Source organism: Hippocampus guttulatus, chromosome 12 (assembly GCF_054856545.1).
Source record: "Hippocampus guttulatus isolate MCC_2025c chromosome 12, RoL_Hgut_1.0, whole genome shotgun sequence".
In the NCBI taxonomy this organism is placed as follows: domain Eukaryota; kingdom Metazoa; phylum Chordata; class Actinopteri; order Syngnathiformes; family Syngnathidae; genus Hippocampus; species Hippocampus guttulatus.
The window spans coordinates 7,422,572-7,438,848 of NC_141272.1; the positions used below are offsets into that span (position 1 = coordinate 7,422,572).

General features: G+C 43.4%; 1 protein-coding gene across 2 annotated transcripts; it reads left to right on the top strand.

The window, feature by feature from the left end:
• The first annotated feature begins 240 nt into the window (after positions 1 to 240).
• Positions 241 to 16,035, top strand: pid1 (phosphotyrosine interaction domain containing 1). Of its 2 annotated transcripts, XM_086126170.1 has the most exons (4): positions 241 to 395; positions 6,616 to 6,762; positions 13,859 to 14,014; positions 14,075 to 16,035. In XM_086126170.1, exons 1-4 carry the CDS (start codon positions 366 to 368, stop codon positions 14,357 to 14,359), a joined length of 618 nt encoding a protein of 205 aa, XP_085982296.1. In that variant the 5' UTR covers positions 241 to 365; the 3' UTR covers positions 14,360 to 16,035. The 2 variants fall into 2 exon arrangements, with proteins under 2 accessions (XP_085982296.1, XP_085982295.1); XM_086126169.1 differs by having other exon boundaries at positions 13,859 to 16,035.
• Positions 16,036 to 16,277: the final 242 nt, after the last annotated feature.

The window sequence follows — 16,277 nt, forward strand, 5'->3', positions numbered from 1 at the left end:
TTGAGATATTTGTTTTCAAATGTAGGAAGTACAAGAAAAATACAGGAAAATAAATACGCCAGTAAAGTATAGATAGCAGATAGGTATTAAAAACAAATACGGGTGTAGTGCAGTAGGAATCAGCCTGACACCGAAAAGCAAATTGTCATTTTCCGAAATCAATGTACGCACGACAGATTAGCGGCGACCGCCACCTGCCGGTGAAGAAAGTAACTGTCACCAGGCGGAGCAACACCGCGTTGGTCGTCGACTGGAGGAGGTAGAAGGAGGGCAGAAAGGCAAATCGCAACAGCGAACAGATGTGAACCGGACTACGACCAGAGTACAAGCTGTCGTCTGGACGGAAATCCTGTCATACTACTAATATGTGGCAACCAGCGTCGGAGAGACTGCAGGTAAGATACGACGGCCAGCGATTGCGTTGACTGGAGCCGGAAAATCCAGATTGTGCTGTCTTTTTATGTCGTCTGATTCCCACCGTGATGTGTGAGTATGTGGAGGCTGCTTTCTTCCTGCTGGAGAGACTTGCTGCACTTTGACTTGCCACAGATGTTTTGATTGACTCAAGACTTGACCAAAATCGTCATTTTCCCCACTAATCTCGTCAACGTCTTTGTATCTGGTGATACGTTACGTACAGCTATTCACGGTAGTGGGACGCACATCTTACCCACAACCCACAGTGAATGTTTTATACCCCCCCCCCCCCATTTTATACCCCCTACCACCACCAAAAATACTAACGTTTCACTAATGCTTAAAATAGTGGCAAAGGCCCACGACGCCTTTTTTTCTTCTTCAAATGAACGTTAACCTCAAGTGTGCAAACACGGGCCTCCCAATCCACCCTCAAAACGCCACGATGTTTGGTTAGTCTTTAACTTCCGGTGTGATATGGCAGCAAGGTGCATGCTCGACAATGTAAAAAATGCTCGTTAATAACTTGTAGTTTGTTAAGCGGGGGGCTTTCTTCGAGTCTCCTACAGACATTAATACTATCCAGATGTTCGCCTGCCTGTGGACTGCATGGCTGCCAAGTGAACTTGCACAATCCTCTTTTCTGCCCAGACGTCAACAAAATAGAATGATCAATTATTAGTTCCGCAGGAGTTTTTTTTTGTATTAAGGGTGAGTTGCACTCTGTGGCCGCCGTAAAGTACATCATCAGCTCTCATCTTCAATTTATGAATATATGCACTCCAAGTAGTTACACAACCAGGGAGACATACGTCGCCTAGCAACCGTAGTCTGTTACGATCATCCGTTGGACAAAGTTCTATAACTTCACTGTTATCCATAATGTTGGGGTACGTCACATTAGATGAAATCGTGTTTCTTTTAAAATAATCTAAATTTTTTTTTAAAAAAAACACTGCCGGAAGCTATTTTAAATGTAAGTTACTAATAATACTACAGCTTGGACAACAAAGAGACTGCCTGCAAAATTTAAGGTATATTTTGGAGTAAAATACACGTTTTTGATTTTTGTTTTACTCTATAAATATAACGGCAACATAAATTCTGAATTTCCGATCACAACCATTGTCATTTAGAGCATCTCATGTGTAGATAATAATAATGATAATCACAATAATAAAGGTCAAAATATCAAAAAGGGTCTAGTGCTTTTTTTTAATATTTCCAGTGTTGCCTAAAGTTTGAACTGACCAGGTTTTGAGGTTGTTGGCAATGCAGGCTTTTTTTTTTTGCTTTTACTTTGACTTGTGAGCAAAAAATTGACATACCAGCGCTGTCTCTATTAGACTACCCCTCGTGACCTATGTGCCCAATGTGGGGGTGGAGTGGATTAATGGATTTGTATTTCTTTCGATTGGGAAAGATGACTTGATATCAAAGTGTTTTGAAGTACTTGCGTGGTCATGGAATGAAATACTTTTGCATACGTGACTCTGAAAATTTGCAGGTGCGAAGGAGACCTACAATATAGCAGGCCTCTCATCTCACAACATTTATTGCACCAATTAACTGCCTCGAACATAAAATAAGGGCCACACCTCCACACCACGCCACAGCTTGTCATGGTATTGCCCCGCTATGTTCTCTTTTACCCAGTCAGTTTGAGCAGGAAATGAGTTTGTAGAAAGAAAAATGGGCGCACTCAATAAAATGATCGTGACTTGACTATAGTCGTTATGCAATCTGTTTTGATCGAGTGGTTTGGCAGACAACCTCAGTTTATTCCTTAGTCAAAAAATGAAAACCAAAAACAAATGCATGATTAGATTTAGTATGAAAAAAATCGGTAAGCATATCTTTATAATCGACCACATTGTGGCATATGTCATTTATGGAACATTCTCAGACTGAGCTAATGTTTGTTTTAGCAATATAAAATCAATGTTTTAAAAAGTTGCAATAATAATAAATAAATGTCATTCCCCCCCAGAATAATCCAAATGGATTCGTAGTTGAGGCCCAGTGACACTGCAGATTAATTCATTGTGACGGTCTGCCCGTACAACAGCCGCACTGATAAATACAAATTAATTTTTCTATTTAACAGCATCAAAAGAGGTGAAGAACCGCATTACAACTTAAGTGCAGCAGCAGGCTCTTGCCTGCTGTGTAACCATAGCGACAGGCCTCCTTACATTGAGAGCCTTCACATCAGTTGAGTCATGGTAGATGGGGATCATATCGCTAGTTGGTCTCAATTTTATTCTATATTTTTTTTCCCTTTGTCTTTTTCCTGTTTTCATCCGCGATGGCAGACAGCCATATTCGCACTGGCTTTGCTCCTCTGTTGCCATGGCAACACCTGATGTCTTGCTGCATTACAGTCTCATGTTTAGGAAAGAAGAAAAGATAGATGGCGGCAAAGCGGTGGCAAGAGTTTTTCAGAAAAGACAGATATCTGTTGCAGCAAAAATATAGTCGGTATGTTCATTAATTTTTAGCATTTCCCTCAGTTCTTTCTCATTGTCTTTTTCCCAAAAAATCTTCATCATCCTCCTGCTAACCTGCACTGGTCTTGGCACAAGTGCGCTCTCAGACAAAAATGAATAGAAACACACAATGTTCCTTTTTTTTTTTTTTGAAAATCCCTGTGGCGAGCAAGTACGGTTTGTCTTTTCCTGTGTCAGCAGTTCTTTCTTTAGCCTTGGTTTTCCACGTTTTGACACTTAACTATGTGTGACACTTGACAAACAGGATGTTGCTGAAGAAAACATTTGGACATGACTTGTCTGGTTCTTATTGCTACCTGTGTTTGCATTCGTGTCTGCCTCTTTGTCTTTATTTGTCCATCAATTGTGGATGTTGTAGTTTTCATGGAAGCGATTTGAAACATTAAAAAAAAAAAAAAGGGACACAATTATTGACATGCAACTGCGGTATCCCTATAAATAAAAACATATTTTCACATTGGACCACTGGCAAAGTATCTGTCATTGCCAGTAATCCATCCCTAATTTTCTCCACATGATGATGAATCAGAAAGAGGAAGCCTCAGTGAAAGATTTCGGTCAGAGCTTTCCTCCGCGCCTTCGGAATTGTGTGACAACGACAGACCATTTGCAAACTGAACAAATGCGGATGGATGAAACTTAATCAGTGCAAGTTGGTCCTCTTGTTATAATGTGTGGTATTTTAGTCTCATCGTAAACGGTTCTAAAATACTTTTAAGCAGTCTGTATCTGCAGCATTTTTTGGCACCCTTTTGTTGTGCTACTCACTAGACACATAGCAAGCATGGTGTACGATTCAGTCATCCATCCATCCATCCATCATCTATAGCCTACTGCGGGTCGCAGGTGTGCTTGTGATTCTCAAGGGCTACCCGGTTGGGCACCTCATTGATGATCTTTGTTCCAGACTAACCCAGCGAGGATTTCGCATCAGTGTGTCCATCCGTCCAACCATCCATTTTCCGATTCGCTTTTCCTCACAAGGGTCGCGGTGGGTGCTGGAGCCTATCCCAGCTGTCTTCAGGCAGTAGGCGGGGGACACCCTGAACCGGTTGCCAGCCAATCGCAGGGCACACAGAGACGAACAACCATTTGCTCTCACGCTCACACCTCGAGACAATTTAGAGTGTTCAATCAGCCCGCCATGCATGTTTTTGGAATGTGGGAGGAAACCGGAGGACCCGGAGAAAACCCATGCTAGGGAGAACATGCAAACTCCACACAGGGAGGTCGGAGCTGGAATTCAACCCGGTACCTTTGCACTGTGAGGTCGACGCACTCGCCACTGGACAACCCAGCCGCCGCACCAGTGTGTGTGATATTAATATGTAACTATTGTAAAGAGTCACACCATCAGGATGAATAAACCAAAAAAATGAAACAGATTGTCTCCTAATCTTACGTTTGGACACATGGAAGCACTAGTCTCAGTAAAACTGTTTGTCGCAGTGGTCACAGTATATTCATACATTTTTGAAAGAGGCGGGTTATGCCACTATGTTTCCCTACCATGAGATTGACCTGGGAAACTATTTCCTGTACTGTTCCTATAGGTGTGGGGGGCGGGGGGGATACAATATACATTTACCATCTGCTACCTGTTAAAGTCATCGTTGCAGGAGACCGCACAGGACACTCTCCAAAGACTGCATGCCTGTTCCTTCTTTGCAGCATGTCATCAACTTTCAGTGCTTGCATTTTAGGTGTAGAATTGCCTTTATTAGTATATATTCCTATGTTGCATCTTTTAAACAATACGTGTATCGTTGACTCTTGGATTTCACTTGTCCGAAAGTTATGTGCCTGGACTCATAACTGAAATCCGTGATCACTGTTCATTGAGTGTTTAACCAACGAATCCTGAATCAATTGGAATGGATTGCTAATTGTACTTTTTCCGGAATAAAAAAGAAACCATTTGCTTGCTAGCGCTTAGCTAACCGGGCTATTTGTGTCCCCGCTTCGCTCTGGCGGCATCCAAGAACTCCCGTAATCAAACTCCCTTTGTATGCTGCTGGAACTGCGTGACAGGCCAGCAGTGAAGTAACAAAGAAAAAGGCATTGACGTCACACCATCTCATCTGAGTCCGCAAATTACGACTCGATTTTTAATTTTCCGTGCCTGCTTGTACCGACGAATCAATTACCAGCCAAATGAATAATCATCGAAATGGATGGTTTGACAGATGGATCTTTAAATTGTTCATCTTATTGTGTAAAAGTTTGGACAACTGAATTTCATTTCGGACTCACTTTCCCATTCAACTCGGCAAGTTGACTGAATGGGTCCTATAAATGTTGGGTACATTTCCAAAACGCACGACAGCCAAGTTATCGATTCATGTATGGATCGAGGACCGGGTTTGGGCCACCGTTATACTCCACTACCAAAGTTGTGAAACATTTTAAGCTCCTCCCTGTATAGGGATATGCAGTCTTGAGTAAGCTAATTTAGGCATCCCATTTTTGTTTACCATCGACGCTTTGATCAGAGCGTATTAGGCAAGTCCTTCAGACTGCACAACATAGTTGCTGAAATGTAAATCTCAAAACAGAGCTTTTGTGTTTTCTAATCTTGGCTGAGGTTCCTGAGGTTTTCTTGTGACGCCAGCCATTGTGTATTGTCGTGTGCGGACAAGACCTTTGACTCACAACCAGCCCAGCACTGATCTGACCATGGAGTCTGCCGCCGTTTGCAAGTCTAAATCCAAAATAGAATCAATAAATGTCATCACTTGATAAGAGGACCTCGGGGATATTAGAAATACAATTAGAAATAGCGTGGCTACAATTCCGAGCGGCCCACCACTCATGCCTTTTGCTCCAGGTAAGGGGTGGGGAACTTCTCCTGCCTTCACTCGGTGCCTGGCCTGACCGCAGGAATGTGAGCCGCTGTCAGGAAGCCATAAAGTGCTGACGCGGAGGTCAGCAAGCGTTTACACACATGTGGCCTTCACAACTCTTGTCAAATTTTGTTCTTCTCCTTTTTCTCCATTTGCTCCTTGCGCTTCTTTCTTCTTGCCTTTATATCCCTCTGTTATGATACGCAAACCTCCTTTTGGTTTTCTTTTCTCAAAAAGAGTCCTTGCACAATGAATGTGACCATAGCCCCTGTAGTGGTTGCTAGAGGTCCGTCACTCCATCAAAGACGGGCGCCTGTTTTGCTGACGATGATCAAATGGCAGCAAACTAAAAATAAAAAAGAGGAAAAAAAAAGACGGACTCGGGATTGAACGGAAGTGTTAGTTAGTATATGTGTCGATATTCCTCTCAGTCCGTCACTCAGGGACGGCCGTTTTGCTGACGGCTGACAGAAACGCGGCCCACCAATTTCCACATTTCCGCCCAGTCTAGTGTGTTCACGGGGTGTTTCTTAGAGAGTACTTGTTCACGGGGCTGGATTGAAGATGAGCAGGGTTGCCTCCACGGTTTAATTTAATGCATCCCGATTCTGTCTCGCTCCTTTATTAGGTCCGTTGTCTTGCGGTTGTTTTCAATCAGATGATTTGGGCTCTGAATTCTTGTCCATGAAAATGTCAATTTCAAGTTTTTAACCTCGGTAACCATGAACAGGCTCGACTGTGTTACGGAAATTACGCTTATTTGGCCTCAAGCTGGGGTGCAAACAGTTGTCTGGTCCAGATTTTCAGTTTGTTCATAAACTAACCTTTTTCCTCTTTCTCCTCAGCACTTTCAGAGCATGCTGAAGACCAAGTTGAATGTGCTGACGCTGAGAAAGGAGCCGTTGCCCACGGTGATCTTCCATGAGCCCGAGGCCATTGAACTTTGCTCCACCACACCACTTACCAAGAACAAAACCCATGCCGGATATAAGGTAAAATCACATGAAACTTTATAATCCCGTAATCCAGCCTTTCCCCCCCGGATTACTAATGCTATAATAGTATTACAACAGTCATAATGCAACTTTTCTTCTGGATACACAAGTTCTATTCATTTCTACAATGTGCTTGACCTAACCTGTTCCTGTACCTGGCTATCACGGGCGGATTATTATGACGTTTTAGTTTTGTAATGTCCGTTCTTGCAGTGTGGACAAAGTGCCACGTGACGCAGACTCAACAAGGCGTATGAACAAACAGTAATTTAGACGCCAAAATCCTTTCATAACTTTGCTGCTGTGAATTGGGAATTTCTCCATTGCGAGATTAATAAAGGTTTTCTTAAATAGATGAGAGTTCAAACGACACAATGTCAAAGTTCCTTAAATTCATATTATATATATATTCATATTCGCACACACACACACACACAAACACACAGGCATGGCTCACACTCACTGACTGCCATTGTGATTTTTAATGCACAATCTGTCAAAATATTAGTTGAAATCAGAATGATTTTTTTTTTTTTTTTTTTAATCCCAGGCGATAGAGCAGGTTTCGCTCAGTTTTGGAGTGAGTAGGTTCTAACCTTAACAGTTACCCCCAGCGACTTGTTCGCCGATAGCCATTTCGGTGCTTTTCACGTCGGCACACATGTCATTAGTGTGAAAGTGAAGGATGAATATTTTTGCTCTTTTTAATGTTCAAACTCGGTGTTATTCAGTGACATCATGCGACAAATGGGACACAGTTTAAAGAGCATTTTTTCATTAGCTGTCGTTTTTATGGCTCAGCAATTCAAACTGTTGATGCACAGTCGTGGTAGCGGGCACATTGTTTCACACCGTTGGCTCTCATTTCCATGAAAGAAGATAAATATTGATATGTCACCTAGGTGAAGGCTGAACAGAGCTGGACTCGATAGCCCTCTCTTCTTGGTGTGAATCCCAACATTCACTTGTAGCCTCTGAGCTCACTGCTCTTTCCAGCGTTGTAGAGGATGGCAAGCTGCGTCGCCATGGATACCACTACCACTATTATTTCGCAGAGCACCAGCCACATAAAAGTAATCTCTCCCATCTGTTAGCGAAAGCTCCGAAAATGCGAAGCGGTCCTCCTCAATGCCTCCATCTGCTGGCAGGTGTAACATCCTGTCTGACTCACGACCCGTCATTTGCCAGAGTGTCTCCACTTTCAGACATTTTTCTCTCAATGCTGTAATGAGAGAAAACTGAAGAAACAATAGCGGTTTTGCTCCCCCCGCCATCTGCCCTGCCGACTTTACATGCAACAGCGCAATATGACACCATTTATTTTTCTCACAGTGTTTTATATTGTGCTTCCGCCATCCCCTCCTCCAGTTCGTTCCTTTCGAGCCCGCAGTCTCATTTTGCAAACAGAAAGGCTGGCTGAGGACTGCTGACATACTGCCAAAGCTAACAGCGAGCCTGGATGAAAGGCCACCTCTCATTTCCCTGCCTGGTTTGGTGCCGTTAAAGCAGTCCGCTTCGCATCCATTGAGACACTGTGCTACTTTTCACTTTGCAGCTAGGCCAGAGTTGCAGCCAGAGACTAAGATTAGTTTGGGCCAGTTTGAATTGCCCAACATCATTTTGTTATGTTATGTTTTGTTTTAACTCCCTTACTCTGTTTCCCTTGACTTTGGCTCTCACAGTTTTTCTCAGTTGCTCTTGTACATTTTGTCAGATCAAAATTGAATTTCTCAAAACGACTTGTTCAATTTTCACATCATTGTGTCACTTGTGCACACCAAAAAAAAAGCTTTTTCCTCATTTCTTTGAACAGGTGTAGCCATATCACTGTGTCAAATAAAAATTGTCAATGGCGGGTCCAGCTCTTCCATGAGACAGCTTGGTTTAGTTGCCGATTCAGAAGGTATCACCTCACCAACAAATTATACATACAAATTTGTGGGTTGAACCAGAATATCTTTCGAAAGAAAAGACCTATTATAAGGTGTACTGGAATATACTGTATAGTGATTCCTTGCGCTCTGCATTTAGATACCAAAGCTTTCATTTTGACTGAGCTACTACTGATTTGACCTAAACCAAAACACTCCGACTAAGTTTTGCTCTTTACGCATAAACCCCATGCAACGGGCGCACATGGGCACACACACACACACACACACACACACACACACACACACACACACACACACACACACACACACACACACACACACACACACACACACACACACACACACACACACACACCAGCGTGCACAGACACTCACACACAGCTCATCCATCTTTGCATGCCTTGGCAAGTGGAGCCAGCTGTGCTGCGCTGATTCAATAAGTTTTGAGGAATGTTAACAACCTCCTCGGGAATGTTGCGTTCCCAAGCCGTGGATTCCCAGTCATGTAGGGGGATCCAGACACGGGGGCCTTCTGAGGGAAAATGTCAAGTGAGCCTCAGTCTCGGACAGTGCAACATTTGTCTTTTGACTATTACTGTACGGACACTAGTTTCTGTTCGGCTAGTCAGGCAGTAGTTTACATTAGGTTGGATAGTCATGTCAATTTGGTCTCGTCTACAAGTATGTGGTCACTGCAATTCTCGCGATGCTATGTGCCACCTTTATGTGCAGGATTTGCTTTCTGTATTTTTCGTGCCCTTCTTCTGTTTGATGACACCAACACTGCTCGCTGCTGTCAGAAAAAAAAATTCTATACATTCCTTTGGCAAAAGATCTAATTTATTTTTATTTTTTGCTGAATGCCCATATTATACCACTTTCGCGCATTGGGAAGAAGGCAAAATATTTCTTCTTATGAGTCAGTAAATATAAAACATAACGTGGCTTTATATCACCATAACCATTTTGCATGTGTGAAATAATCAGATGTTCAGGCGTCAACCAACACATTTGTGTTTCAATACTTTCAATACGTTCACGTTGCCTTTTGGAAAAAGGACACGGAGGCCGGCTGAGATAGGCTCCAGCACGCCCCGAGGCACTTGTGAGGATAAGCGGATCAGAAAAGGAATGGATGGATCATCGATGACACAGTAGTGATAAAATATTCAATACTCTTGACACTGAGTAGTTGCTTCTCTGTCCACTGTGCAGGAAATTGCCATTGCTGAAACATCCTTAAATATCGTCTCACGCTCCCAGACCTGCTCCTCTAAATTTGCATTTCCCAAAATCTCTCTCCTTTCTTTTCTCTTCTCAGTCCTTTTACCCATTTTCTCTCCTTTTCTACATTCCCGATCCTCTCTTCAGGGTCAGGTATCTCCTCATTGCTTACCATTCTTCACCTCTTCTGCTGCCACCACCTTTTTGTTTATTTTCCATTGATAACCGAAGCAGCTGCGCCTCAGTTCTGCCCCCTTCCATGGACGCATATCAGCAGACACCAGCAATGTGTTTCAGTGAAAAGGCCAACGTGTTCCTGTCTGTCCTCCTACCAGCCAGCTCCCAGGACTGCGGATGTTTGCTTTGTCTCCCTCTGTGTATCCGTTGCTTTCTTGTGTCATACTTTGCATTTATTTAATCATCTTCACTTCCCATCTTGAAAGAACAACCTTCACTCACTGCCCTCCCCTCCATGCATCCGACTTTCCTCTGTGGCCTTTGTTCATTATTGCTCAATAAACATTTATTTCTCCTCAGATTTCACACGGAAATGTGAGTGTTGGAAAAAAAAATCCGCACATCTCTCTCTCTGTGTCTGTCTGTCTACCATATCTATCTGAAACTCTAACCCTAATTTGAAACCGTATTTTGAAACCCTAACCCCTTATGATGGCCGATTATTTTATTTTTTTCCCCATAATTGCACACATTTATTTGCACACAAGTGATTGGCCTCATTAATGGTTCTGCGGCGACTGATTAACGTACAAATCACACAATCCATAAGTGCCGAATGAATAGTCATCAGGTGGTGGTAGTCAGACCTCACGCGAACCGTGCGTGAATACACACGCGCGCACACAAGGTGAAGACTCGCAATGGAAAAGTGACATTTGTTTGGTTTTCTTGACTCTCATGGTTTCCTCTGTTTTTCTGAACACGCTCCGTTTCTTGCCCGCACTTCCACTTTAGGCGCCCTTTCGGCCTCCTTCCCTCACTCTGTGCAGGATTTGTGCAGTCTTGAAAGCACATGTGTAAGACTGACTCTTGCGAAATGTTAATCATGAGCTGAATGAGGGAGTGCAACACAGCAGAGGGGATGTGAGGATTAATGAGATGAAGGAGGTGGGATGCGACGTGTACGCTGAAGAAACCAATAAAAGAGAGAGTGGGAGAAGTTTAAAGAAGAGGAGTCAACAGATGAGGAACAAATGTGGAGGACTTTGTAACGCTCTGAGATGATTTAAAGATGCATGCCTGGCTTTCAATCACTTGGAGGACTGCAGATGTGTGCTGGTTGCTGATGGTTTATTTCGGGTATCAATTTTAGCTAGAACTTGTGACGAAAACTGCAGTACAGCAACTATGCGGTTTGACTCGTAACTCCTCCAGCAGAAGTGACTGTCGTTTCCAACTCTGAATCTTTTGCTTCTTTTATTTATCCTTCTGACACACACACTCTTGGATCGACACGATAGCTACAATACCACTGTGTTGACATGCTGCGCACAGCACCACTTTACAGTGTGGCACATTTAGACCAATTCCGGTGATATTATAAAACTGCTTTGCTGGACAATTTCCACCCTGACTCCATTGAAAGTCTACCGGTAATGCTATTTAACATATTTGGAATTATTTGCCTGATTAGCCAGGCTTTTTAAACAATGAAAAAAAGTGATACTGGGACTATACTTCTTACAGTTCATTTGTGGTTCTACTTTGTCCCCTAACCAAAAATCTAGACGCAGCTTTGACTATGAGTAAGTTGTGTGAGTATCTCATCTCATTTCTCCATCTTTCCATGCAACCTAACACATGTACAAGGTATCTTGCGCCTGAGTTAGATACATTCTTAATAGGGCAAATAAAGTGAATCGACCTGTAATACTCGTACCCGAGATACGGACCCGGTTCTCACGGGAGAAGGACATGCAAACATCTGGGGAAACAACACCAACTGCATGTTTGGCCTTCAACCCTGTGAGTGAAAAACTCAAATAAAACTCGGAAGCTGGCAAAATATTCAGTGTCAAAATATGAGAGTGAGCAAAGGAGACCTGAATTACTTGACTTGGTATTTGATATTCAAATACCAATGACTTAGACTTGTTCTTGGTTTTACTGTTTGGTGCTTTCTACCGCCTTTATTACCGATTTGTTTTACTGTTTATTGTGCATGTTAAATTGCTCCATGTACAGCACTTTGTATGCAGCGATGGCTGTTTGAAAGTGCTCTATAAATACTGTTGACTTGACTTGACAAATAGAAACCTCTGGCTTTGTGAGGGATATGGTCCAGGTTTTGGGTGGGGTGTGGGTCATGATTGATTTTGGCTCACGAGATCTTTGGATCTCCCATCATGACTTGTCCATCAAAGTAGCAGAGCATTATAATGTCAAGGAGCCTTGAAAGCTAGAGTTAGGGGGTTAGGGTTATGGGTTTGAGTTAGGGCTAGGACCTAGGTGTGAGGGGTTTGGGTTAGGGCTAGGGTTAGGGTTGGTACGGGGGTAGGGGGTTATGGTTAGGGTTTAGGGGTTAGGATTAGGGTTTGGGTCAGCGGTTAGGGGGTTAGGGTTTAGGGTTGGAGGTGAGGGTTTAGGGTTGGGGATAGGGGTTAGGGTTGGGGTTCAGGGTTAGGGTTGGGGTTCGGGCTATGGTTAGGGTTAGGGGTTAGGGTCGGGGTTCAGTTAGGGTTGGGGTTCAGGGTTAGGGTTGGGGTTCGGGCTATGGTTAGGGTTAGGGGTTAGGGTCGGGGTTCAGTTAGGGTTGGGGTTCAGGGTTAGGGTTGGGGCTAGGGTTAGGTTAAGGGTTTAGGGTTGGGTTTGGGTTTGGGTTTATGGTTTAGGGTTAGGGTGGGGGTGTTGTGAAATATATTACTGTCACCATGAATTTTCAATATTGCTGAGATTTTGGTTTGGTGGTCACTTGTTCATTGGCTGGCAGAGCCACACACGCAGTGACTTGCGGATTGTTATCCACACGTTCCTGAAAGATCCCATTCATTTGAAGTCGTGGTGGAGAAAAGAGGGTTTGCCCTGGCAGTGGCAGACTAAACAGATCCTGTGAAAGCAGGAAAGTATGCTAGGAATAAAATCAGACAAGGGCGTCTGTATACACTGTCAATTTGACTTACAGCCGAACCGTTTCCTCAACATGGACGTGTCGGTGACTAATTAAAAACATTTTTTTTAAAGCGAATCACCTCTTGAGATGCGTCACCTCGTTGTCAAGTTGGTTCCAAAAATGTCAGAACTTTTTGTTATATGTGTGTGTGTGTGTATATATATATATATATATATATACACACATATATGTATACACACACACACAGAATATGTCCTCTTAATATGCTCACATCATCTGCAGCGATGTGTCAAATGTAATAGCATTTTGAGAAAGAATTATGCCCCGGTTCGACTATAAACACAGACGGGAATGAAAACTATTTGAGCATTTGGCTCGTCAAAAGCTCCTCCTATGTGTATTTTTATAAAGCCATAAAGAGTAGTGTAGCGAAAGGGCACAAGTGAGCCATTATGGGCTGCTTCCAGACTGGCTGAGTTCCCATCAAGAACCGTGTGAAGAACTTCACAATTTATCCATCTCAATCTCCTCAGTCTGCCGCAGTCCTGGTATGCGGTGTTGTTTTTCACGTTTCTTCTGCTCCCTCCATTATGGCGTAAAATACCTTTTCTCTTTGCATTCGAGCGCAGACAGCCTTCAATGTGTCCGCGCTGTTCCCAAAGAAGACAGGGAGTTATTGAACCTCAAGTTAACTGACTCCTTATGTTCCGTAACCTATTTTTGCTTTCGACATTACAAACGGCTTATGGTGACTTGCAGCGGTTTTATTGTGTGTATCAAGCCTCCCAAGCTGTCTACGCGAGGTATATGTGGTTTAAAAAAAAAAAAAAGCCAAGTCTTGGAATCAATTGTTTTTATTCACCCAATGTGATTTCATTTGCTGCAGGTGACCTACCTGGGGAAGGTGACCATTTCTGGAACCAACTTCTTGTCTGGCTGCACAGAGTCAGCGGTGGTGGGTCTGGTGGAACATCGCGCTCTCGCTCAGCAGCAGGGCATGTGCCCCGCTGGCAGTTCTCTACTGGAGATACGGCCCTTCCAGGTACGTCTCCACCACCTGGATGGGCACGGTGAGGCCTCAGTAACCATGGACACCTACCAGGTGGCGCGGATCGCATATTGCACAGCCGATCACAGCGTCCGGCCCAACGTATTTGCCTGGATCTACCGGGAGATCAACGACGACCTCACCTTCCAGATGGACTGCCACGCCGTGGAGTGTGAAAGCAAGCTGGAGGCCAAGAAGCTAGCGCACTCCATGATGGAGGCTTTCCGCAAGACTTTCAATAGCATGCGCTGCGATGGGCGCATCCACAAGAGTGGCTCTTCAGATGAGTTTGCTGAGGATTCTTCCACTCCAGAAGATTCGACCCCAGACGATGGTTGAAGTGACGCTGTCCCAAACGCCCGATCCCCATTCTGACAAAACAAGGGGTGAAGGGAAGGATGGACAGATTACCTGCTCTCTCTCATGCTCCCCTTTTACTTTCACGCTGACCATTAGCAGACGCAAAGAATCAACTCAACTGATCATATTTTAAGTCCAATAAGATTTTTAGTCCAATTAAAAAAAAAAAAAAAAAGCCTCCTTGGGGTATTTGTGGGTGAAGTCACCCATAAGAGATTGGCCCGATATTTGCATTCCCATGTTCCACAATGTTCATCCTGCACCCAGCAGAGGCACTTGTCTGTGGTCATTCAAGTTTTTCTATCAGCGGAACCACAAACAACAATACCTGATCTTCAAAAAAATGCAAGGACCCAGCAGTAAGAGGCCTCCGACTTTATTTTGGGCTCCAATCCTGAATTGATGAGACAGTCGGAGCGCATTGATTTTTGTGCTTGCGCAATAGCCATTGCATCTTTGGTACTCCGTAGTACCGCCTTATCATTTTCATGATACTTCTTGATCTTCCTCCAACTACAGGTATTTACTCATATGGTACTTAGGTATGCCAGTACATGTAGGACATCGAAATACTCGACGTTTCGATGATAGCTGGAGCGTTTTTTGTGACATCTTAATCATTCTTGGCTGATTTTTGTTTCAAACGTACCAAAATTCAGGCTTCAACCGTGCCTGTCGGATTATGTGCCTCAACTTCATCGACATTTGTTTTGTCGAGGACCTGATGAGGATGTCTGGCTGAATGCGTGCGGCCGCTTCTTTTTGTTTTATCGCTGTGGTTAGAGACGATTGTGTACTCTGCACAAGTGCTTGTAGCCTGCGTTAAGTAGAAACAGATAGATCCGAGAATAGAGGTAAAAGGATCCTGCGTGAACAGACTGAGGTGAAGACTCAAGCAAACAAGGCACTGTGATCAATTACGGTCCCGTATGAACGTAGCCATGCAACCAGCGAACCTTCGGAGATCGAGGCTCAGATCTCCTGGCCTCTGAAAGTTCGAAAAGTGCAAAAGACTGAATGCTTCTTCACATCATCTGTAGTCACCTCGGTCCCCGACGATGTCTTCAAGTTATCACGGTAGTTCTAAGGGAGTGGCAAGTCTGTTTACAGCTAACCGCTTGCAGCACTGAGAGTCCAGACCTGGCTCAAGTAAGGCTCTGACAAACAGTTGGGCGAATCAAGGCTAACGTGCACACATTCAGCCATACATCGAATTCAAACATACTGTATGTACATGCACATTGCATTGCGCTCCCACTTAATAAGCCTATGTAAATAAAATGTATGTATCACGTTACAAATATTACAGCATAACTGTTGAGAAGTATTTTAAATAAATACATTTTAAAAAAAAGCTGAGAAATATCGTACGATAAAGAAACAGTGTTATAAAACCTACTGTGAATCGTCAGTGGAGAGCCTGATAAAAGTGATTTGTTGCGTGTGAGCGTGCGTTTGCGTGTGCGTTTGTTGTCCATGTTAGATGAGATTGGACGCAATGTGTGCATGTCCAAGGAGGGAGAAAACTTCTCATGTCTGTTTGAAAGCTCCGACTTGCTTTAAATGTTTGACAAATGTTAAAACAAGTGTTTTCTATACAGTGTCTGCAAAGATCAAGAACCAGTTGCATATAAAGCATTTTCAAAGACCAGTCATGTGATGTATTCCGTTTGTTTTTTTTCCCCCCTTAAACCACACATCTGTCTGCCCTTCTTACTCATCGTTTTTGTGTGGTGTGAAGCAGGACAAAAAACAAATTATTTTCCCCTTTATAGTAAGCCAATATTCCGCCAAGTTAGAAATACAACATCAAGTCACTGATGTTGCACAGACATGTTGCATTATCACCAGATCTTGATTCCATTTACTTTTTATATGTGTTCAAATAGTTTTTTTC

Bases quoted from the DNA above. Each gene is read 5' to 3' on its own strand.
- pid1 (XM_086126169.1), top strand. From the start codon at position 366: ATGTGGCAACCAGCGTCGGAGAGACTGCAG. The intron at 396-6,615 runs GTAAGATACGAC...CTTTCTCCTCAG, and splicing joins CAGCGTCGGAGAGACTGCAG to CACTTTCAGAGCATGCTGAA. The intron at 6,763-13,858 runs GTAAAATCACAT...CATTTGCTGCAG, and splicing joins AAACCCATGCCGGATATAAG to GTGACCTACCTGGGGAAGGT.